Source organism: Argentina silus (assembly GCF_951799395.1).
Source record: "Argentina silus genome assembly, chromosome: 11".
NCBI classification, from domain to species: Eukaryota; Metazoa; Chordata; class Actinopteri; order Argentiniformes; family Argentinidae; genus Argentina; species Argentina silus.
In genome coordinates, this window is record NC_139665.1 from 6,335,662 (window position 1) to 6,360,097 (window position 24,436).

Genomic DNA, 24,436 nt, shown 5'->3' on the forward strand with positions numbered 1-24,436 from the left:
GTAAAATAGTGGCAGGGTCCCCAGGGATTCTTATGATCGACATCTTTTTAAAGTGCATAAATGTACCCTGTGCCAAATTTGGTGCTTTGATAAAAAAGTTAACGATTACTCAAAATATATCCGAATATATATCACTACTGGCTCCCCTAGTGAATTAATTCCATGCCCATTGCTGGCTATATCAACATATACAGTGCCCGGTGTAAGTAATGGGACAGAGAAGCATTTTTTCTTCTTCTACAGTCCAAAAGTTTGGATTTTAAACCATTACTATGAGGTTAAAGTAGAGAATCGTAGCCTTTATTTGATGGTATTTGTTGGTTTCAGCATTCAGAAATTACAACACTTTTTGAGTGCACCACTGTGTGCCTACTAGTAAACTTCAACTGAACCTAGTCACAGTAGGTAAAATTTGACTCAAGGCTCTGAATTGATCAAAATCAGTATGTCACCTGGGTGGGACCATAGTATAAGCCTACCTGTGGACTTTTTAAAAGGTTGTTTGTGTGTGGTTATTATTTCATAGAGGACAATAGGCACTTCAAGAGTTGCCTAGGGATCATCATCAGGGGTCTCCTTTTTATCGAGTCTTTCACAAAATGTTTGCTTTATCAGCCGCCTAAAGTGCACTATACCCGTTTAATTTCCTTAACTATCGATACAATACATTTTATTGAGATCAAAATGTGTCCACCCACATTTGGCAGGTAGCTACCAAAATAGGAATGCGCTTAAGTGTATCACATAACAAGTCAGATGTAAACAGAATTGTGAGCAGAATCATGTTTTATAGATAGTCTAATGATGTAGTGTTACAAGATAGAGATAAGGAAATCTAAGTAGATATTGTCCGATATCTCCAATTATACTGTTCATGCCTCACATCTAGAAAAATATGAAGTTGTTTGAAAACCTGGATGCAATGTTGTTGAGTGTTATAGAGGAGGTCCACAAATATTCAAACCCTGGTTTATTGTAAAGACAAAGTACAGTACATTGATTCTCAAAACCACGCATTATTGTAGGAAATAAATTCAATAGTGGTTCATCGATGCATGATGAAATATTCTTGATGTTAAATCGGCAAGTTAACATATTCAGTTACTGGCCTTAGCACCTGAATGAGCCATCTGGGTAGTATTTCAAAAGTTAGGTCAAATATCAATTCAAGACAGACAGAAGAAAGTCCACTTCAAGACTGTGATCATTATTACAAGAGTTAATATGACTGTAAATATAAAACATGTTACATAAACAGCAAATCTAAAATAACAATAAAAAAACAAGACAAAAATATACAACACATTGAAAGATCTATGCTGCCCTTTTGGTCTCCACCATCTGTTACTTGGCAACCTAGGGAAGGAAAGAGATTCAATGTAAAACAGAGATCCAAACAAAGCCTTTAAACCAGGCTACCTTTAGCCTGCACTCTGATAATGCGTTCCCTTTGTTTGAGACCTACAACAGTGCCTAGGGAGTATTGGGTAGGTGTTGATATGGGACTCAGAATGACTAAGTGTGCAGTGTTAATATCATTACCATTAAGCAGAGCCCTGGTCCTCTTTGACCTTGTTCTCTCCCTCTAGCTGTTCAACACCCGCCTGCGTCATGAGGTCAGCGATGTTCTTCTCCAGATCGTCAATGCGAGTGCTCATCTCATCAAGTGGTCTTGTCAAGGAAGAAGCTTGGAGTACAACAATGCATAGAACATCCCCATCCCAAATACTCCCTGTCCCCCATCCATATATCTGCACATTTCTCAGACCATTTGTCTCTGATCTTGACAATCTGCCTTCATGGCTGATGTTTGGCCCCTCCTGTCCACTGTACAGAATTCTTTTATTTGGCCAAGTATACTTGCACATACAGGAAATTGACTTGGTGAGGTTGGTGCATGGGACATAAAAAAACATATATATGATATGCAACACTGATATTCTGATATTTTCACAGAAGCTGGGCTTTACATGGACTTCTGTCTGTGTGTGTGTACCTGATCATGTATATGTGTTTGTCATCTTATGTACAGAGGTGGTTAGTAACACCCTACAAGTTACATGTACTCAAGTAATTGTTTTGAGGAATTAGTACTCTTCTAGTTCCTTCCTATGGGCTCTTACTCTCTTACGCTCTTCTCTTACCTCAAGTTATTACTTTTTTACTTTCACCAATTCACTTCAGTTACATTGTAGATTTTTTTCTGACAATAACGTTGTCAGTACCATAGCATCTCTGCAAATTTGGTCCTGTGCAAATCAACCATGCCAGTAATTTTTACGGACTGCGGTTGTAATAATTCCAGCCTCTTTTAGCCTACCTCCTGTTTTTAGGCCTGTAACAATAACGGCAGGTAAACGTGTTAAAACTAGTCCAGTGTGATTCGACATCAGTGTTTTGCAAGAAATATACAACTACTTTTAAACAAGGCAGGGAAACACACCACTCACTATAACTCAACCTCAACTTCACAGAAGACCTGCTATCCCCTACCCTACATGACATAACTCTTGAATGCCAACTCCTAATCTGTGTGTATTGTACTATATTGTTTTTGTTTGTTATTGTTTTAAGCCTTTTAAATCTATGTATTCATCACGCAATTCAGTGGTCTGCCACAAAAAATTAAACTAAAACTAAAAAGAACTTTAGCATAACTGACATCCCCAGTAATACAAGTGCAAACTGAATGTTATTATACTCAATTGACAGTTGATTCCAACTCTGCCAGCCAAGCCATTCCCATGGCATGGCATCATACTCATGCGTTTTGGGGGGAGGGGCTTGAGTCCAGATATAGCACGATGATTGGGGGTGAGACAGTGGCAGATAGATCACATATACCAAACTACATTTTTAACTAGCACTAGTTTTCTGACCGGATGCTTTTTTATAAATTGAATCTAAGTAACAGTACTTTTACAGTACAGACTTCCAGTACTCTATCCACCTCTGGTTATGTACTGTATATACATTATGCTATCATTTAAACTGCACATATGGTATTCTGTATGTAATGAACGTGTTAATTACATACAGAATACCATATGTACAGTATAAATGTTTTGTCAGGTTATAAACTTTATATCATGCCATGTAATAGAGAATTAAAAAAAGCATACACCGGTAAAATGATTGCATGACAATCAACAAATACCATGACATTGGAAATATCTGGAGACAAACATAGCTTCTAACCTGCAGTTTTTCACACTCTGTTTCTGGGATGATGGAGAAAGCGAAATAAACAACATTACTCAATTTTATTACTGTGGGATCAAGTTTGACAGCATTGTCATGTCAGTGTTAGAGCGGTGCACGCTTGTTTGGGTGTCTCCAGAGATGTTCCCCTTTACCAGCGTCCCCCCCCCAAAAAAAGGATATTTCTCCCAATTATCTGGTCCGACATGGTCTGGAATTTATCTTGCATCTGCTGCAGCAACGTCTGGACCTGGAGTGGGTAAGAAAGAGAGGGAGACTGTTGAGAACATACAGTATGTACACTAGCTAGGGATTGTTTTTTTTTGCAATGATGTGGGCGGACAAGTTCTTGTCTTGGAGCATGTTACAAAGCTGTGAAATCTTGATTGAACTTTGCAGGCGTCAAGATTGCCTCCGATGCCTACTCAACAGGGTGGTGAACAAACATGTGGGCTGATTCCAAAGCTGATACCATCACCATGGAAACAACCATGATTTGCATGCAAGAAACCTCTTTAGGTCATGCTGATGTAGATGATAGCTGGCCAACTAACTGCTGCCAGTGCCAGGTAGCTTACATGATGTGGACGCTAATATTGGACTACAATCGGTCTGTGACAGTCAGGATAAGTGATTTCTTGTCTGAAAAGGTTACCAAAGAGGATGAAACCAAGAGGTGGGGCTTTTAGCATTTTGGGGTAACGCTATTAACAGCTAATATCATAGTGCATTGTGGTATATGAGGAGACTAGGGATCTATTCCATTCCAAACTCACACATCCTCTTCCCTTAAGTACTCCCTTGCATCGAGTGAGCACTTCAGTTACATTTTGATGACATTTCTGAAGAGGGTCCTACCTGAGTGAAGGGGATTGAGCGAGGGTTCGCCCAAACTGCTGTTTGTGTTGGCTGTTTCACACCTGTCTGGGTACCTCAATATACAGGTATGAAACAGTGACCACGAACACCTTTTCGGATGTGTTGAATGCCTTGCAATGAATTGTGGGATACCCTTTGTGCTGAAGGGATGTTTTTTGTTGACTTGGTGAAGGGGATATTTGGAGGGGACAGTATTCTCCCTTCCCTTGCTTACAACAGAATGGAATCCATTTCACTTTGTTTTAAAAGCGAAATCATAATGTAAATATATTTTTCATGCCTTAAATAAGGTGTAATGAGATTTCAGTTCAAGATGGAGTTGATAGCTTGTGGCAGCCGGTTGGGAGTAAGGAGGGGTATGGTCATAGAGGGCAGATATGTGGCAGCACGCTGGCTCCAACCCATGCACATATTGGGGCTTCCTGCTCAACGAGCTGTTCCAGGAGAGAATCACAGCGCACCTGAGAGGAATCACCGGGCAGAGTGGCACGGCACTCAGCCCAGGAGAGTACCGCAAGGGAAATCCACCCGGAGAGAGTGAGTAGCAAGTGACGTGACGTGACGGTGAAGTTACCGTGCTGTGTGCCATTCATCGTTTTGACCTTTGTTTGAATAGGAGAACCCGCCTGTGTACTAAACCTCGACCGTCTGACTACCCCGCTGAAAGACCCAACCTGCTCTCTGAGCCAGAGGCGGTGCGGGCCAATGGGAAGGTACACCACGGTGCTCCTGGATTCCGGGAGTTTGGTGACGCTCGTCCGACCAGAATTCGCGCAGCTCCCGGAGTTGCTGTTAGTGCCTCGCCAGTTTGTCCCCTCTGTGTTACATCTAGCCCACTCACACCTGCTGGGAGCCCACCTCGGAGTGGAGAAGATGCTGGAGCGCATCAAAGGAGTGAAGAGGGCGGCTGAGGACTACTGTCACAGCTGTCCGGACTGCCACCAGGTGGCGCCACGACGGCACCTACGGAGCCCGTCGATTCCCCTCCCCACCATATCGGTTAAGTTTAGTAGGATCGGCATGGACCTGGTGGGACCACTTCCCCGCAGCAACAGGGGGCACCAATATATCCTGGTGATCCTAGACTACGCCACCAGGTACCCAAAGGCTATTCCACACTACGGACCATGGCCACGAAAGGCATGGCAACGTGAGTTGTTGCTGCTGTTTTCACACGTCGGACTTCCCGATGAGATCCTAATGGATCAGGGCACTCAATTTATGTCCCGCATAATGAAGGACCTGTGCAAACTAATGAAAATCACCCAACTGCGCACATTGGTGTACCATCCCCAGACAGACGTTCTGGTAGAACGATTTAACCAGACCTTAAAAGCACATGATCAAAAGGGTGATGGAGGCCGACGGTAAAAACTGGGATCAATTGTTACCGTATGTCCTGTTTTCTATTCGAGAAGTGCCACAGGCTGGTTTCTCCACTGGTTTCTCCCCCTTCGAGTTGCTGTATGGGAGACGGCCCCGGGGACTACTGGATGTTGGAGATGGAGTTAATAGCTTGTGGCAGCCGGTTGGGAGTAAGGAGGGGTATGGTCATAGAGGGCAGATATGTGGCAGCACGCTGGCTCCAACCCATGCCCATATTGGGGCTTCCTGCTCAACGAGCTGTACCGGGAGAGAATCCCAGCGCACCTGATAGGAATCACCGGGCTGACAGGCCGTGCTACAAAGAGGGGCACGGCACTCAGTCCCGGAGAGTACTGCAAGGGAAATCCACCCGGAAAGAGTGAGTAGCAAGTGAAGTGAAGTTACCGTGCTGTGTGCCATTCATCGTTTTGACCTTTGTTTGAATAGGAGAACCCGCCTGTGTACCGTACCTGACCGTCTGACTACCCCGCTGAAAGACCCGACCCGGACCGCAAGAGAATCTCCCCGTGTACCGACCCCAGCTCTTGACCCATGACAATTCTCCAGGATTACGGACTTCCTGAAAACTACCACTGACTCTCTCCCCCTCCCCTTTCCCTTCAAAGTTCAATAAAACTCAGATTGAGATCTCATTCCTTTGGTTGTGATTCTCATTTATTATTTGGCTTGGTTTCGTGGCAACTCCACACTCCCCGGGGTTTGTCATAAGCTCCTTACAATAGCAACTGTAAAGTCATAGGCAAGCTAACTGGCTGTCTTGCATTACCGTTTAGCTAAACATCAAGCTGACAAATTCATTAGCTGAACTATGAACACAGCCAGCTAGCTATGTGATTTGCTTATTGTCAGACAAAAAATGCCTGTCTTCATTTGAGCCATTGCGATTCTCCACGCTACGCGAGTAGAATGCGATATTGTGTTAAGTAATACTCACATTGTAACCGGCTTTCTCACTCATTACTGACACAGGTTTGGCATGGTTAGAAAGCTAAGATTCTCAGCCTTTCAACATTCTTAGCTTTTCATCAGAATTCTATAAATGTTTAGGGGTACACGTGACCGAAAATTATGGAGCAAGTCACAAATAATAAAACATAAAAAAAACTGGAGAAAAAAGAAATGCAACAATGGTGGTGGTTTGCTCTAATCCCGCGGGTGCCTTAACACAGCCGTGGTGGTGCGGTGGAACGGTTACAGCGACAGCCCAAATGGTCCTCCAAGCGGCTTTTGTAAAGACTTTCTTTGAGGTAACTTATACAACAGCTAGATTCTGCAACTCTGATTGTGCCAATCTGTATTACATATAATAAAAATATAATTTCCCTTCTTATGTCATCCTCTACTCTGAATGATTAACAGACTTCATGGCTACGATGACAGACATGTACGCCTGTCCAATACAGTCATATATTTAGAAAATACTGTGATATGATATTTAGGCAATATTGCCCAGCCCTAAAATCTATATATCACCTTCTAACATGAAATCTATCTATTTCCACTACCAAAATAAGATTTCACAAGCCCACAAAGTCTTTTCTAGAATGTTTATTTTTTATTTTTTAGTTATGATTCTAATTCTTCCACCTGCTACTCCTCCTACAACTTTTAAACTATTCAAACCGATCCAACTTTAAAACGTGCAGAGAGGTCCGACTTCAGTTGCGTGTATTTAACTTGGGGAGAACCCTGCCTCTTTCATATATCTATCTATCTATCTATCTATCTATCGGTCTATCTATCGGTCTATCTATCTATCTATCTATCTATCTATCTATCTATCTATCTATCTATCTATCTATCTATCTATCTATCTATCTATCTGTCTATGCATATGTGCCTAAATGCTACCTTCTGACCATCTTTTATGTATTGGTCCATCCTACTATCTCACTTTCTTTCAACTACTCAGCAAATCTATCTATAATCCAAACCATCTTTACACTATTTCCACAACCAGAACAAGACTGTGTATGCCCACAAGGTTTCTTCTGACACTTATGTAAAGTCCTAGATAGTCTTCTTATGCCAATTTTCCCACTCCTACGCCTACAACTTTTAAGGTATTCAGACCAATCCAACTTTAAAACGTACAGTGAGGTCTTACTCGCGTTGAAACTCATTTTACGTTTTAAACTATACAATGTTGAAACTGCAACTTCTATGGAACTTTTAGAACTCTTGAATAAAAACAACAGGAGACCTGCAGAACGCATTCTTAGAATGATTACACCATAATGCTCTCTTGGCTACCCCACTGAAACCACTCTCAACCAACCAACTACTGTACCACTCTTAACCACTCATCCAACTCTCTAACCCCTCCACGAACCCAACCTTCTATACAACCAACCTAACTCGTACTGATTAACCTCCAAATGTTATTTATCTATGTATTCTTAACCTGTCTCATCCATCCATCTACCAACCATTGGGCTCTTATTAGCCCGAGCAGACCTTACATATACCTCACAATAAAGGTATCACAATCGGATATCGTATAACGTTAAGACCGCCCCTCGGCAGCCAACATTGGGGAACCTCGGACCCCCCCATACACACAGCTGTCAGGTCCGCTCCGGCTAGGTTCCTATTTTTTGAAATGCACATGCTACATTTTGAAATGCATCTCCTCTTTAATGTTTTAACCGTGACACCTCAATTAAACTTTAAAAATGTGTAGACTAACCCAACTTAAAGAACTTCTATACTTTACTTTTGATAATATTCAGACTTTTTAAACCTATAAGCATTTAATGTTGCATGAATTTACATTTGTTACCAACGAAGAGCATACAGTTCCTACATCATGATCATGATGATACATCAACAGCATACATCATGCATATGGTCATACTCAAAACGCTACTCCTCTCATCTATTAAACTTGACAGTCCAATCCAACTTTATACTGTATCCCCTGCCATATCAACACTTTGCAAGCCTAACGAAGTTTCTTCAGGAACTTCCTTTTCTAGTTGTCAAAATTCTTGCTATCGATGTAAAACCGTTGTATGAAACCATTAACACACGAGAGGGTGTGTAGGGCTACATTATGGTTTGAGGACGACTGAGCTGGTCTTCAGCACTGTCTTTGACCGCAGCACAGCCGTGTTCACACCACGCCATTTCCACACCCTCTCGTGTGTGTTCTTTCCTCAGCTTGGCAACGCCTGGCTCATTTGCGAACACAGCCAAGTGTTGCACTGTTGGGTTGCTAACATTACCCAGCTAGCTGGCTAGCTAAATGATAAATGAGCTAGCTAAATGATTTGGTTGCTACAGACTCACCACCCCAGTCAGGTCCTGTACAGATTTCGGATCAGCCTCTGACATTGTAGTAGTAGTAATATTAAGTAGCACTATTCTTGGCTCTGACAAATCTGAAAGTTTCCTTCTATGAAAGCTCGAGCTCAAAAAGTGACTACTGTACCAAGATATGGTATTATAATGAATGAGCACAGCTCTACGGTCCACCAGCGACTACACACACACAAGCCACAGCGCCAGTAAACACTGAAGCATGCGTGGGCTAAACCTCGCGAGCTTTTACGCAGGAACTTCTTTTTTCGCTTTTGGTTTAGACTATGGCGATGTTTGAGAGGGTCAATGTTGATTCAGACTATGGCAGTGTTTGAGAGGATCGATGTTTTTTCGCTTTTGGTTTAGACGATGGCGATGTTTGAGAGGATCAATGTTGAGCAGTTACCGACCAGCGCCGATGAGCGCCTTTCAATAGCTGTTGCATGATGGGGATACAATCTGTCCGATTTGCTCAAGAATTTCGGGTGCTTGAGATTTACGAGTCGTGGGATCTAGGATCACACAGTTTATAGAGTGAAGCGCTGTGCAGACCTGGAGTTACTTCCCACAGGCTGCATTTAGCAGCAACCACCATCATTGTGGGAGCCATTTGACCAATCATGAATCACATTACTAGATTTCCTCTTCTGCGTTCAGCTCAAATGTTACTGTAAGAGCTCAGTCATGACATAGATTTGTTACATTTACTTAGTTTAAATTGATCAATAGCGAAACCCTTTTCTATATGTACAGAGCTGTGTCTAAGTCCAGCCTACCAAAGTTGAGTTGTCCCATGAGTTGTGGTGGGCGATGAACAGTGGACTGGGACTGGACAATGAGGGAGGCCGTATGGGCCTGGCTGGGCTTGATGGCCTCTTGTGGTGTGTGGAGGAGCAGTGCTCTGTGCTCCACAGGGCCAGCAGGTCTACACGATCAGGAACACAGATGGCTTCTCCACACATACCTGCCTGGTGCTGCTCATCAATATCCTCCACATCCTTTTCTGTTTGTAGTTGACGGTAAAGGTTACCCAGAGTTTGGGGTTGCTGTTTTTTTTGCTAACTCTGTGCCTGTCTCTCTCTCTGTCTGTCTCTCTCTCTCTCTCCAAACAGCACCACATCACAGGTGACTGATGGCAACCTTCTGACAGCTACCTGACAACCACCTGACAGCCACCTGACAACCAAATACAGCAGCACCTGAGCAGATGTACCGCTGTCCTGCCACTAGAGGGGGATATTGATCTCTCTCTCTCTCTCTCTCTCTCTCTCTCTCTCTCTCTCTCTCTCTCTCTCTCTCTCTCTCTCTCTCTCTCTCTCTCTCTGTCTCTCTCTCTCTCTCTCTCTGAGTCTCTCTCCCTCTCTCTCTTCACAGTGCCTTCACAGTGTTGATTTGAAGATAGAAAATCACAACTGCAAAACTGATACTGAAATAGCTTGACAGCCTGTTAAATACCACTTGTATTGGGTCAGCATTGATCTGTCTATCGTGTGTATATGTTTTTATGAATGAATAAACTTCATTCATGAAAAAAGCATATCCTGTTACTAGAGTTTTAGTAACGATCTTTGGACTGCAGTAGCACAGTTGCTAACTAAAAGCATGTTACTGAACAAGAGAGTTCTTTCAGCATAAGAACATAGTAAGATATTATTTATCGATCATTTATTTCACCAGTTAACATGGCTCGCTTGTATCCATGAATTTCAGAGTCAGACATTCTAGCTAACTTTTGTCACAACCAGCTTGGGTGTGTAGTTCCAATCAACCGTACTGTATGTTTACTCTCGTGAAGAGAGTGGAATTTACCACTTCAATAAAGTTTGTCTTGGGGAGGGCTGGAATAAACTAGTGGAATTAGTGGAAATTACAGTGGTTGGTGGGGGTATTCTAACAGTATGTTTTAAGAATACTTTTCACAGTGCATTTTTGTATATTTTTGTAGATGAAATATAACTGAATATAACAACAATAATTGAGTCAATGATCAAACTGTGTCACAGCAAGTTAGATTGAACAGCAAATCACTGATAACAATATGCAGTGCACTGTGTGCATGTGCAATTCTCATTTGGCAAGTAACTGCACATAAAATAAATAAATGTTGCTCTATCAATGGAGATAATTTCTGGTCATTATTGAGATTTGGATTTTTGCCAAATCAACATTAAGAGCATGTTTTTGTTTTTCCTATGAAAACTGTGCTAAAAAGGAATTATGTAAAAAAACAAAAAAAACACCATAATTGGCAGATATATCTGTTATCTGTGAATTTTGCCACCCATAAATCAGCATCGGTATTGGAACCAAAAATCCAATATTGGTCGGGCTCTAATGAGGACACCTACTGTAAGTATTTCTTAGATTTTCATGTAATGCTGTATCTGGTTTGTATATTTTACCTTTATTGGTTGACCATATGCCACAATGCAAGGCACAGCGTGTGTAGGGTAATTCTACAGTATATACACTATTTTGAGTTATTGTACTAGTATTCATATTCCTCATATTCTTGTAATGCCATGTTGTTGCTTATTAATGTAATATTGTGGGGAGCCTCCTCTCCTTGCTTTGCTTCCTGTCTCATTCTTTCTCACAGGATAAATGGACAATGAAAATATGTTTTTAACTAAAAGAAAAAGTATGAAATGATGTCTTAGTTTCTTCATTTTCATCTGTGTGCATTCACTTTGAAATAAAAAGTGTGTATGTGTGTGTGTGTGTGTGTGTGTGTAAATTCAGAATTTACATAAGATCTGCTTATGTAAATTCAATTGAGACAGAAGGGTTTGTCTCTTTGCATCCTCTTTCTCAGTGCTTTAGGGAAGAGAGAGGGAGAGAGAGAGAGAGAAAAAAAAAAAGAAAGAAAGAGAGAGAGAGCATCAGCAGGAGAATCCTTTTTTTGTGTGCCTCTTCTCAGCAGCCAGTCAGCGACTTGAGATGACCCAACAGTAGGTTTTCGGAGGACACCAGCGTTACATAATCGCTTTTATTCTCTTCTGGTTCTGTGTGTCTTTGCCTCCATGAGTGAAAATCAAATCAACATTTTGTGGTGTCATCAGTCAACTCAAACTGTAGTCCCTCTGCTGACCTAAGACACCATTGACAATGTCCCTGGTTACAGTGGATCAGTGAGTGTGCATAGTAATGTACAGTAGGAATCTGAGCACTGCGACAGCTCAGGGAGGATGGGAGTGGGGGCAAGACGGACAAGAAGTAATTAGTGAGACAAATGAGAAATGACTGTAGATCACAATCTGAGGAGCAATTTTTTCATCTTGGCTAATTATTTTTTTCTTCATTTTTGGAGACGCTAAGCTTCCCAAGTCTAATATAGGTTACGCAGCAGTACAGCCCTCAGTACTGGTAAGCTTGTAACAATTGAGGATTATTCATCTCCGGTATGGTGTAAATACAGTAACATGAGATTACGTCGACATACAAGGGATGAGGGAATTGTCTTTCATTCCACAGGGGGAGAGGAGAGCTTGTGATGTAATTACATTTCCATTTTGTGTGTGTAGGAGGGGCGGGGTGCCATCTGTTCTTGTCTACAGAGATGCAGTCCGACAGCCATATATCCTTCACATCCACTCCTTTACAAAACACACACATCAGGGGAGGCTGGTGGAGGTAGAAATCCGAGGACGGGCTCATTATAATGCATGGAATGACATGAGGAATGGTATCAAACACGTGTTACAATAAGTCTTTAATCCAATGATTCTACTTTCTGGATGTGTTATGGAGAGCCAATCAGGGGGTATGTTTGGGGTCTGGGAACAAAGGCTAAATATGAGTCATATCAGAGTCATATAAGTTATATAACAAATATATATTCCACTATAAAAAAAGAATGAGAACCATTCTTTCAACATCCAATGTATATCTTACCTAGGGAATGCCAGACATGAAAGAATTCAAGGCTCCCATACCAGTGATGACTGTCTCTCATGTCTGGAGGTTCTCCTTGGCATTCTGACAATCATTGCTTGACCACTTTTATTTAATTCTCTTTTGTATGTTGAGGACCTCATCATTCCACGGTTTCAGGAGATCAGCGGGTATCTCACCAGAGACCATGGCCCTGTTCTCATTCCTCACTCGCTTGGGATTACTGATCAATGTGATTGGATGTTCAAAACAAGCATTCTAATGCATGTCTTTCATCGATCAGGGCACGTGGAGGAAGGAAGGATCCATTTAAGAGTACTCAAACAGGGCTCTTGTTGGGCAGCGGGGTCCCTAATGCTAGAGTCCAGGGAGTCAGTCACTCAGTCATGTCTTAATCAGGCTGGGAGAACCCAGAATAGATCGATAACCAAATCACACTGATCAATAACCACAACTTGGCTAGATCAGCCATTTCACATTCATATTGGCTTTAGCAAGGAGCCAGCCGATCAGGGGAGAAATCGGAGGAAATCAGAGGAACCATTCCTCTTTCCATTACATGCATTACAATGAGGCCTCTGATTTGTACCTCCACCAGCCTCCCATGCAGCCGATGTACACACAGACTGGTCTTTACTGGAGTATATGTGTCAGTGAGGGTCCAATAATGATCCCAGTCACCTTCAGGAGATGGCTGCTTATGCTGCAGTATAAAACCTACGCAATTTCCTCAAAGAGACATAGTGTGTCTCAACTGTTAACAGTAGCATCACAGTGGTGTAGGTAACTTCTGCTGATAACATTCACCAAACTGGCCTCGGTAAGATGAGTCAGGGGCAGGAGCGGAGAGGAAGAACCTAGCTGTCAGGTGTAAAATTACCCCCTGTCTTTACCATCTGAGACTGATTTCTGAGTGTCCTCCTTCCATCCCATTACAGGGAACCTGAGACACAGTGGTAGGGGACAGGGGAGGAGAGGGGGGGAGAGGGTGGGGGTGGCAGGGGAGAAGAGAAGGGAAGAGGGGAGGAGAGGAGAGGAGAAGAAAGGAGAAGAGAAGAGAAGAGAAGAGAAGAGAAGAGAAGAGAAGAGAAGAAAAGAGAAGAGAAGAGAAGAGAAGAGGGGAGGGGAGGGGTGGAGAGAAGAAGAGAAGGGGAAATCAATGCTTAACACACAGGCTATGTTTACACTGAAGTATAATGAACCATTATGTGTGTGTGTGTGTGTATGTGTGTGTGTGTGTGTGTGTGTGTGTGTGTACGTGTGTGTGTATGTGTACATGTACATGCTTTTTTTTGTTTCTGCTTTTTAAACCGTCCATTTGGGATTGAGACAGGACAAAGCGTGCACTGACACGTACTTGGTGAAGTCGGGGAACAACCTGTTTGTGCTGAATCAGGAGAGACTGAGAGAGTGGAAATGTTTTCATAAATTGAGCCGTTGCATCGGTCCCCTGCCAATTTGGCATGAGTAGAGCAGTCCCTCTGGAGTCAGATTAAATTGCCTTTTTTTATAAAGGCTTCACTAAACTATGCTAACCTCCAATAAGGAAATGATGAGGGTGCACAAGTGATGTTATTAAGCTGAAAGCTACCAGAGAATGGGGATGAAAAGATCTGTAAACATCTAAATAAGATTGCATTCTAAACCATTCTCCCCTTCCATCCAATGCTGTCCTTGTACAATCCTGAACGAGTGTGAAGCCATAAGCATATAAGCATATCCTTATTCACGTAAACACTGCTCAACAGTACAAGTTGTCCCTTATCCACATATCTACCATGTGATTATTCTTCTCCCAACCCCAATGCTGGGATGAAAAAACATCTGACCCTAAATCAGTGGTCTTCCATCTAGAAACACAGCCATCTGTCATTTCACTGTGCAACAGGTATGATCTGTCTGCCTGAGGTGGACACAAGCCTCTTGAACCGATCCATGTGGTCAAATCTCCAAGTGTTCTTTCCGCTCCTGTCTCATTCTGTTCCATCATGCCTGGTGGTTGACTGCTTGCATCATCTCTTGTCTGCGTGGATTAACAGTTTAATCCTGATATTCATCAGCTCTGGGATCACAGGCCAACTTATTACTATTCCACCCTCCACCCTCCTCCCTCCCATCCCCTCCCCCACCCTCCCCCACACACACACACGCACACACACAAACATACATACATGTACACGTATATCCACACCCTCATTTGTCCTCGTCTACACAAGAGTCAAGAGTTATTTATTAGTCACATTCACAAGAAACATGAAAAGTGTCTTCCCAATACCACAACCATGTAAAACAACATACAAAACAAACAAACATGTAAAACGTCTAAAACAGCAGCAAGTACAATTAAAAAAGTGTAGCGTATAGTGTCAGCGTTAAAGTTGTTCAGTCCTATTTTTTAAAGCCCTATCTTGAGTGACCCTGATTAAAAAGGGGATCGCGCTGGGAGTTTCTGGAGTGGTTTGTCTTGAGTTTTAAAGGCAACCAACCATCCTTCCTGCCCTGTTAAAGGTGTTTTGTCTGCAGGGGATGGCTGTTATCAGCTGTGATGCTCTTTCATTTCTCAAACATTGCCCTCTGATACACACTCCAGATCCTGACTGGCTGCCTGGCGATACTCTGGAGTTTGTTGAAAAAAATTAAATTCAATAAAGTTTCTTCCTTTCTCTAGCACTGTGACTGCCAATGGCACTTCTTCTTATCGAAGGTTTTACTTACAATGACTGTTGTATAGTTGATTCCCTTACTTAGACAAATGTACTGTAAGTCACTTTGGATACAAGCGTCTGATAAATGACTTAAAATTAATGAATGAAATGTTGAGGTTTTGCTTTGTGAGTCCATGTAGCCAAGCGACAGAGATGAAGTTGAGGACTGACTGTATCACACTAACACAATGCCTCTGTCAACAGGAAGAGTCTGAGTTTCCACAGGAAGTACAGACGCTAGTTTGATTTGAAGTAGGTTTTCTTTGTGTTCATGTTCCAGTTTAAGTTATTGTCAACGTATGTTTCAAGGTCACGATTCCCACCACCCCACTGGGAATCTTCAGGGGTGTAGTCAGATTTATTTTTCCAGAAATGAAAGACTATCTCCTTTGTCTTCCTGACATTGAGGGATAGAACACTTGTCAATCAGGTGTGTGTAGGGGCTCTCGCCGCCCCTGACATCTATCACTAAAACTAGCTACCTCTCCTACCTCAAGTGTTGCTAATCTTCAAAATGACTTATCTGTTATAACTAAAATACAGTCCTTCTGTGTCCCATTTGACTGACTTATTATTACGCATTAAGACAGCATGAAACGTTCCACACTATGGGGCTGACCCCAACCACACTCTGCGCTAGATCTGATACTGTCTTGTCACTTTGTCCTTTCTGGCACCATTACAGGACGTGTAACCAGGCATACCCACAGCACAGTATTGGCTCAGCTCAGTCCGGCTCTGTATGTGGAAAACGTAGGCCTACATATGTGTGTGTGTGTGTGTGTGTGTGTGGGTGTGGGTGTGTGTGTGTGTGTGTGTGTGTGCACGCGTGTCCGCATGCATGTGTTCATACATCAGTGGTTGCAGCAAGATAGATATCTTCTTATGTAAATTAAATTGATACAGAAGGGTTTGTGGCCTTGCTTCCTCTGTGCTTTATTAATCCTCTCACTGTTTGGATGTCTAAATCGACTAACTTTACATGCATTAAAACAAAGGCTTTACTTGCCCAATTGTGATGGAATCGTCATCCAATAGCCACCTAAGACAGAGAAAGGGAGAGAGAGAGGGAAAAGAAAGAAAGAGAGAGAGATAGAGAGCGAGAGAGAAAGAGAGAGAGAGAGACAGAGAGCGAAAGAGTGCATCAGCAGCGAGTCAGCGAGTTGAGATGACCCAACAGCAGGTTTTCGGAGGACACCAGGACACCACCGTTAGATAATCGCTTTTATTCCCAACTCCTCCAAAGCGCTCCTGTTTCCGCCTGTCCCTAACCCCAGAGCGAACCAATGGAATGGTATTAAAAATGATGAAAAAAATCAGATTAGTTGCAAAAGCCTTCTACGCCGAACCTACAGTAGACTGTTACGGAAGATGCGCGGTTGTTATTGAAAAAGAGCTCTCTGCAAACTTCACCGGCGCCGTGCGCTCACGGCTAACAGCACTCTTATGACAAGCAAGCTGAGTAGAATTTTCCATCTACAATTTCCTGTGAACTACCTAGTTTCTTTCCCGGTTTTAAATTTCTCTCCAAGGTTTGGAAAAGTCTTTGAGTCCAGGGGATGTTTAGGCCTAGGATGGACAAGTGACAGGTCTGGATGGTAGTCAGTGTTCCCCAAAAGATAAGAGAACATCAACGCATCACGGTAAACCGGTGGTAGGCTGTTTATTAACACTTTAAACGTTTGAAATGTCTCACTTTGGCTGTTTATTAACACTTTAAACTTTTGAAATGTTTCATTTTGTCTGTTTATTATCACTTTAAACTTTTGAAATGTCTCACTTTGGCTGTTTATTATCACTTTAAACGTTTGAAATGTCTCATTTTGGCTGTTCATTACCACTTTAAACGTTTAAATGTCTCACGTTGGTTGTCTTTATACTGTTAGACAAAACATTCAAACAAATGAAAATGGTTATAGAAGTGAAATATCTGCATTCAACATTTCCTTTATATGCCATATAGAGTTTAATTTAAATCAGGACTATGCCTAATTATTCTTAAATTAATCTCCAGAGTAGCACTTTATTTCTTTCGGAGTGCTTCAAAAACATGGGATGGAACATATACTAGAATTTCAATATCTCCCAGAATAATCACCAAAAACTGTCAAAATTCTTTTAATGAAGTTTGGTAAACTACTTTCTATACATGTTCATACGTTTACATCCATCTATGGACGTTACTGAAATAGTAGAAGGGCCCAAGGTATCATATTTTTCACTGTGGTTTAAGCATCCAAATTTAATCAAGCTAATGTTTTGGAATCGACTTGAAACATGACACGTGGTCAGGATATTAGTTATGATAATGTTTCCAACTGGCAAAATGATGATAGGCTTTCAAACTAGCGGATTATGTTTACTATGTTTACTATTACTATCACAAATAGTGATAACAATAGCCTACAGTAATGAGTTGTATACGATAGGAATCATCTGGAAGGTGAATGATGATAATTCTTAACACTGAAAGGTTATGTTATTGAACAAATGTACCATTCCATATCTAACAAAAAGTGAAATGTTCTTTTGACGTGAAAACTTGGATTCAGCTGGTTGCCACAACCATGACAAACAAGGGAGCTCTAAAGGGGAGCCATCTCTCTGAGGCTGTATCTAAGGATTGTGTTCCAATTATCTCCTCCTCTCACAAATATGCACTCATTCACTCCATATCACATGTCCACTAATAGGGTGGACACTCCCTTTAGTCCATGTTTACGCCGATCAACCCTGGGAACGGGAGGGGAGGTAAACAAGAGAACATAGAGAAACAGAACTCTCTAATATCTATCCCAACAGGTCACACTGCCTGCCTGCTGCCTTGTTCCCTTCCTGATCTCCAGTCCAACAGAGACACCTGCACCTCCTCCTTCCTTCTCCTGCCCTCCCCGATGCCACCATGCCAGCAATCATCAGCAATACCAACACAGACTTTGGCGCCAACTACTCTCTCAGTAGTGACAACAGCAGTGTTGACCGTTTGTTCACAGAGATACCTGAGACTGAGACAACCAAGGGTGTGTACTATCAACGTGCCCAGCTGCTCCACGGTCTAGAGGCCCTGCACATGGTTGACCACACCCTCCAGGTGCTCATCAACGTGGGGGGGAACCGTTACACCTTCCCCTGGAGCACACTAGAGGAGTTCCCCCTCTCCCGGCTGGGCCGTCTGAGCATGTGCAGTAGTGCAGAGGAGATGGCTCGGCTATGCGACGACTACGACGAAGCACGCCGCGAGTTCTTCTTCGACAGGAACCCTGCCGCATTCCGAGTCATCCTCAACTTCCTGGCGGCGGGGAAGCTCCGCCTCCTGCGCTCGCTGTGTGCCGTGTCGCTGCACGACGAGCTCGACTACTGGGGGGTAGACCCCGCCCACATGGAGCGTTGCTGCCGGCGACGGATGATCACACGCGTGGAGGAGGTGGCTGAGAAGGAACGCAAGGTAAAGATTTGGGTACTTTACTCCTACACCTGTGTCATAATATATTGTTACATCATCAGATAATGATCTAAACTGGACATGGTAAATGGAGTTGGGCAGTTTGTATGACTGTTTTTGTTACAGTCCTATCCACTTCATTTCTAGACGAAAACAAGTGAAATAGAAAACATGAATTCCCCTCTTGATTATAAAGGACGTTCAATGTGACAATGATGTTATTGGTCATTTGGCCTTCATCCTGAACCAGTAGTGTCCTCAGGATAATTACTACTTTGTCTTATTTTTTATATTGAATGGGTCTGTTTTGGGAGGGGGTGATTATATTCTGTTATTGAAATGTTAACCTAAATGAAGTTTTAAGGAGCCTGTTTTTATTTGTAATCGAAGTATAATAAAAGGTCAAAGATAAATACAATCAGTGTTAAAAAATGTTTTGAAAAAAAGCCATAAATTCCCATACATTCCAAAAATTCCTGAAAATTCCCATGGAAAGTTTACATCTTGAACATTTCCGGAATTTTGGAAACCTAATCACAATGAAGGTAAACTGTCCTCTCCAGCTCTTCTTTATAACTCCTACCTCAATTACTGTATTCACTGCCTATAGTGGATCTTTAATTCAATCAAATTGCATGGCAGGAGGCGGAGTGGAGGCAGACGAGGATGGAGCTGAAGAGTAGCCCCCTGGTGGCAGAGTCGGGCTACCGCAGGCTGATGAGCGTGCTGAGAGAGGTGGTGGACAACCCTCAGTCTGGCTGGGCAGGCATCGTCTTCGCCTGCTTCTCTGTGGTCATGGTGGCTGTGACTGTCATCAGCCTGTGTATTAGCACCATGCCCGAACTACGTGAGGAGGAGACCAGGGTGAGTTTGTATGTGTGTGTCTAGGGTATGTGTGTGTGTGCAAGGCCAGTCACTTAGAGGATACATGTGCCTTCACACAATAATAGTTACCAGCTAAGTGTGTGTGCATGCATGTGTCAGGCAATAGCAACCAACAGAGGACTACAAAATGAAGATTGCTTTGCTAGGTGGTAAATTGGGGGACAGCGTATAACCAAGACTTTTAACCTGAACATTGCAGGTTCAGGTCTGTTTTGGGGAAATGTTGTGCTTTGTGCTTTTAGGGCGGTTTCTAAAACACAGATTAAGCCTAATCCTAGACTAAATTGCACTTTTAAACTGGACTAACTAAAATTGCATTTCTCAGACATGGTCCAAGACGTTCAATAATCAGAGTTAAATAAATCTGATTTCCAGAATGAAAATTAGAGCTAATGCAGAACCAAATGAGTGCTTTAATTAGACTTTACCAGAGGCAGGTTTAACTTCAGATTAGTGTAGTTACTCCATGGCAATGTTGGAAAATGACCCATGAACACCACATAGGGCAACCATTTTAGAGGTGCAATCTAGTCCAAGATTAAAAGGCTTCATCTGCTTTTACATCTGTGTTGAGTTCATGCAAAGTGTAGTTCAGGTTTTCTTTTACTTGGCTTCTGTTGCAGAATCATGCAGATCTTTCTCAATATGTTTCGACATAGTTAGCTTCAAGGTCTGTTTATTTCAAATTAACTAACAATTTTGAGTCAGGGACTCCATAGTCCAAAACTATGTAATCAGAAATGAAGCGCTGTTTCAGAAATCCACTTTTTTTACTCTGGATTAATTTAAGTAGCATTAGGCTTAGTCTGGATTTAAATTAAACTCTGTCCAGGAAACCACCTCTTAGTGTTTTTGGTAATGCTAATGTTTGCTAATACCTTCCCCTGACAACTTACTCTTACCCTAACCACACAAAGTTAATTTTATCCTAACCCTAATTCTTGTGGCTAAATGTTTGCTAATACCTTCCCCCTACAACTTACACCTACCCAAAGCACTTTGAAGCTTTTTCTAACCCTAACCACTCACAGTTAATGACCAACCCTAACCCTGACCATAACCACTTGAAATGTATGCCTAATACTGCCTTACTGCCACATAAGTCGGTTGCGTTGGCTATTATAGTTTTTTTTTTTTTTTTTTTTAGTGCTTTGTGGAAACCTGTAGATTTCCCGCTACAGTAACATGAAGATTATTACGGTGGCTGTACTAACGTTTCTTCATTGACGTTTTGCTAGGAGACTATGTCTGTGTGTGTGTGTGTGTGTGTGTGTGTGTGGATGCCCCCCACCAATAGGCTAGGGTTAAAGGGATAGTTTACTCAAATCCAAATTTCCATGATTTTCTAGTTTCTCTCTCTCTCTCTCTCTCTCTCCCTCTCTCTAGGGCGAGTGTTCCCAGAAGTGTCAGAACATGTTTGTGGTGGAGACGGTGTGTGTAGCTTGGTTCTCTTTTGAGTTCCTGCTGCGGTTCCTCCATTCTCGCACCAAGCTAGACTTCTTGCGGAAGCCCCTCAACATCATTGATGCCATCGCAATCCTTCCCTACTACATATCACTGGCCATCATAGAGGACCAGGACAAGGCCCTGGAGGACAGAGAAGCAGGGGCCGGGACGGGAAGGGGGTACCTGGATAAGCTCGGCCTGGTCCTGCGTCTGATGCGGGCGTTGCGGATCCTGTACGTGATGCGTCTGGCGCGTCACTCTCTGGGTTTACAGACCCTGGGGCTGACCATGCAGCGCAGCATTCGCGAGTTCGGCCTGCTGCTGCTCTTCGTCTGCGTTGCGGTGGTGCTCTTCTCCCCGCTGGTCCACCTGGCTGAGAGTGAGCTGGCTCCCCACGCTGCCACCGCCCCCCAGCACAGGTTCAGCAGCATCCCCGCCTCCTATTGGTGGGCCATCATCTCCATGACGACGGTGGGCTACGGCGACATGGTGCCACGGAGCGTTCCGGGCCAGGTGGTGGCGCTGAGCAGCATCCTGAGCGGCATCCTTATCATGGCGTTCCCGGCCACGTCGATCTTCCACGTGTTCTCTCGCTCCTACCAGGAGCTGAAGCAGGAGAATGAGAGAGTGTGGAAGGAGGAGAGAGGCGCAGCTCTGGCTGCTGAGGCAGAGCAGAGCAGAGAGAGAGATGGAGAGAATCTCTGGCCCTGTCTAGAGGCGTTTGAGTCCAATGAGATTCACCGGCCCACGCTACCAGCCGCTGCCTTCTGACTGACAGTTGCTCATCATTCATACATCATCTTTATTTAAGAATAGTAGACAGTTTTTCAAGACAATTTACTGATTGACTTAATATGCTAAGTCTCAGATAAGAGTAGGCTATTCAACTGAGCTACCATAGCTGATACCACACTGGATACAGTTCTCTCTCAATGTGCTGCCCAATGACACTGTGTGCAAGGCATCAATCATAAAAGGAGTATCAATCAAACACTGGTCAGAAGAAACTGCTCTACTGCATATGAATGACATGCTATTAGAGGTTTTCAAATTGCTGAATGTCAATGTCCATTGGTTTCTCATGTTTATGCTCATGGTCTGAATCATAGATCACTCATCATCAGCCAATTGACTGACAATGAGTTAACGACTTTAATGATGGCGCTTTCATACTGCGTTCATATTTTTACCAATTACCTGTCCAGGTTGCCACGCTGTTTTCGCAGGTAAGATTTGATCTATCCATCTATCTATCTATCTATCTATCTATCTCTATATACATACATATATATACACACACATATATATATACTGTATATATGCGCAGTTTGCGGCAGAGTCGTGTTGGAAATGGGCAACTTAGAAACCATCCAGCTCACTTGTTCCACTTGTCATCATGCAACGAAAGTCATTCAGGGATTCAGACAAAATGAGTCGCCCAATGAAGTGTACTGGAGTGAGATTTTGCATTTGAACGTGTCGTTGAGATGAGTTGTGGACTGATGGTGCTATTTTTATTTATTTATTTGTCAGGCTTCATGAACATTTATGTAATTGAACTCTAGGGGCGGGATCGGTATGCAATCAGTTGCTTCTTGGCTGTTGGCCTCTGTATAATCTTGAAAATACAAAATATGTATAGGCCTATCTTTTATATACAAAATAATAATTGAAGACAACCACTTGAGAAAATGTTGAGAAGTCAAATATTATTTAATGTCAAGAATGGACCCACGTTGTGAACCTAGGAAACACGGAATTCATGGCTGTCTAAATGAGCATGAATATTTGTAAATAATAGTTTAGAAAATGGTCTCTGTGCATGTGTGGAAATTAAAAGCAAAGATGCTGTATTTGTACCTGTCTTTCAGAGCAGGCTCATGCCAGCAGCAGTTATCTCAATAAACCTGCCAGCTAGTCTCGCATAGCCATACCTCCAAATCGCATTGTTCTCACCTTTGGATAACTGCAGAATTGATGAAGCGATCTGGCTTGGATTGAATTGAACAATATGCATATGGTAGAATATGCTCGCAATTTCATTGGATGTTACATTCCAAGAACCCTCCCCTACATGCCTGTAAATGATTGCTTGTTGTTATGTGTGTCGTGTTGACTCCTTTCTGACCAAATAGGACTATTTTGCAGAGTTGTTGCTAGATGCTGTCTTGCAAAATTGAAGAAAACCTGATGGAAAAACGGAATTAGATTTTTTCCACAACTGTGCTCTATACACAAAATCTAGTTGAAGGCATTAGGTATTTGATTGGTTTTACGTGTGGCGAGGTGTCATTAATTTCAAACTGGTTTCCACCCCTTTGTAGCTACTTTCTGCATAGGATTTCACCAGGCTTTTCGAACTAGGAAAGCCTGGTCTCAACAAGGTTATTTGCCAGACAATATATAGGGTTTATATATGTTTACTGTTAATTGACTATTAAAATTTTAAAACAAAACTACATGCTTTAAGATTGTCAGTGGATCAGTCAAAGGAACACTGGAGGTGCGTCCCAAAACTTTTCACTTCACCTTTTCACTACCAGTTACCACACATAGAAATAGAATGATGATGTATACTGATAAACTCCTGTTAAAGTTCTTGGCTTTATTTACAACATTATTGTAATATGTGCATCCCATTACTCAAAAAAGATTACCACTACCACTATCCTCTTGACCCAGAAATACATTTTCGTGTAGCCATTTTGAAGGGTGTCCCAATAGTGTAGGAGAAGTTGAGATCCACTTCAGATACCTGCTGAAGTCAATAATGTGTGATTGCAGCTGAAGGACCAGTCATGTATGCTTCAGCGGACTACACACGCAAAAAAGGTATGAAATAGTGCCCTCTAACGGCCGGTCGGGCTACCTTTCTATTTTCATTGGGACAATGTGCAACGCAACATATAGGTGCATAGGTTTACAATTTGATATGTATTAAGACATGTTCTACACAAATAGTATCGCTTAAGCTCTAATACTGTAGCCTCTACACACACAAATTGTACACAGGTTGACTTGTGAGGTTGACGTGATGCACGTAATGGCAACAGTACACAAACCCATCCAGTGCTGATCAAGCCATTAGAGCAACCAAATCGTTTTTGTTGTTGGATCTTATATGGGTTATTTTGTGTACATGTTCTATGAAGCATGATTAGATAGACATAACTTGCAGTATAGATAGATAGATAGATAGATAGATAGATAGATAGATGAGTGAAGGGTGAAGACCTCTCTGCATATTGTACGGTTAGATTGGTGTGAATAGCAAGCCCACTAATAAGTAGGAGCA

At 42.5% G+C, this 24,436-nt stretch overlaps 2 protein-coding genes across 2 annotated transcripts; one reads left to right on the forward strand and one right to left on the reverse strand.

Moving 5' to 3' along the window:
* Positions 1 to 953: 953 nt before the first annotated feature.
* Positions 954 to 8,963, reverse strand: LOC310811933 (heat shock factor-binding protein 1). The gene is made up of 4 exons (XM_083680283.1): positions 8,758 to 8,963; positions 3,385 to 3,451; positions 1,543 to 1,666; positions 954 to 1,356 (listed from the first exon to the last, which is right to left on the reverse strand). The coding sequence occupies exons 1-3, from the start codon at positions 8,800 to 8,802 to the stop codon at positions 1,545 to 1,547; spliced, it is 234 nt and encodes a 77-aa protein (XP_083536409.1). The 5' UTR covers positions 8,803 to 8,963; the 3' UTR covers positions 954 to 1,356; positions 1,543 to 1,544.
* Positions 8,964 to 18,270: 9,307 nt separating this feature from the next.
* On the forward strand, positions 18,271 to 21,912 carry LOC310812138 (voltage-gated potassium channel regulatory subunit KCNG4-like; the record flags this gene model as incomplete). The annotated part of the gene is made up of 3 exons (XM_083680558.1): positions 18,271 to 18,813; positions 19,453 to 19,674; positions 21,082 to 21,912. 3 exons carry the CDS (start codon positions 18,271 to 18,273, stop codon positions 21,910 to 21,912), a joined length of 1,596 nt encoding a protein of 531 aa, XP_083536684.1.
* Between the last annotated feature and the right edge of the window lie 2,524 nt (positions 21,913 to 24,436).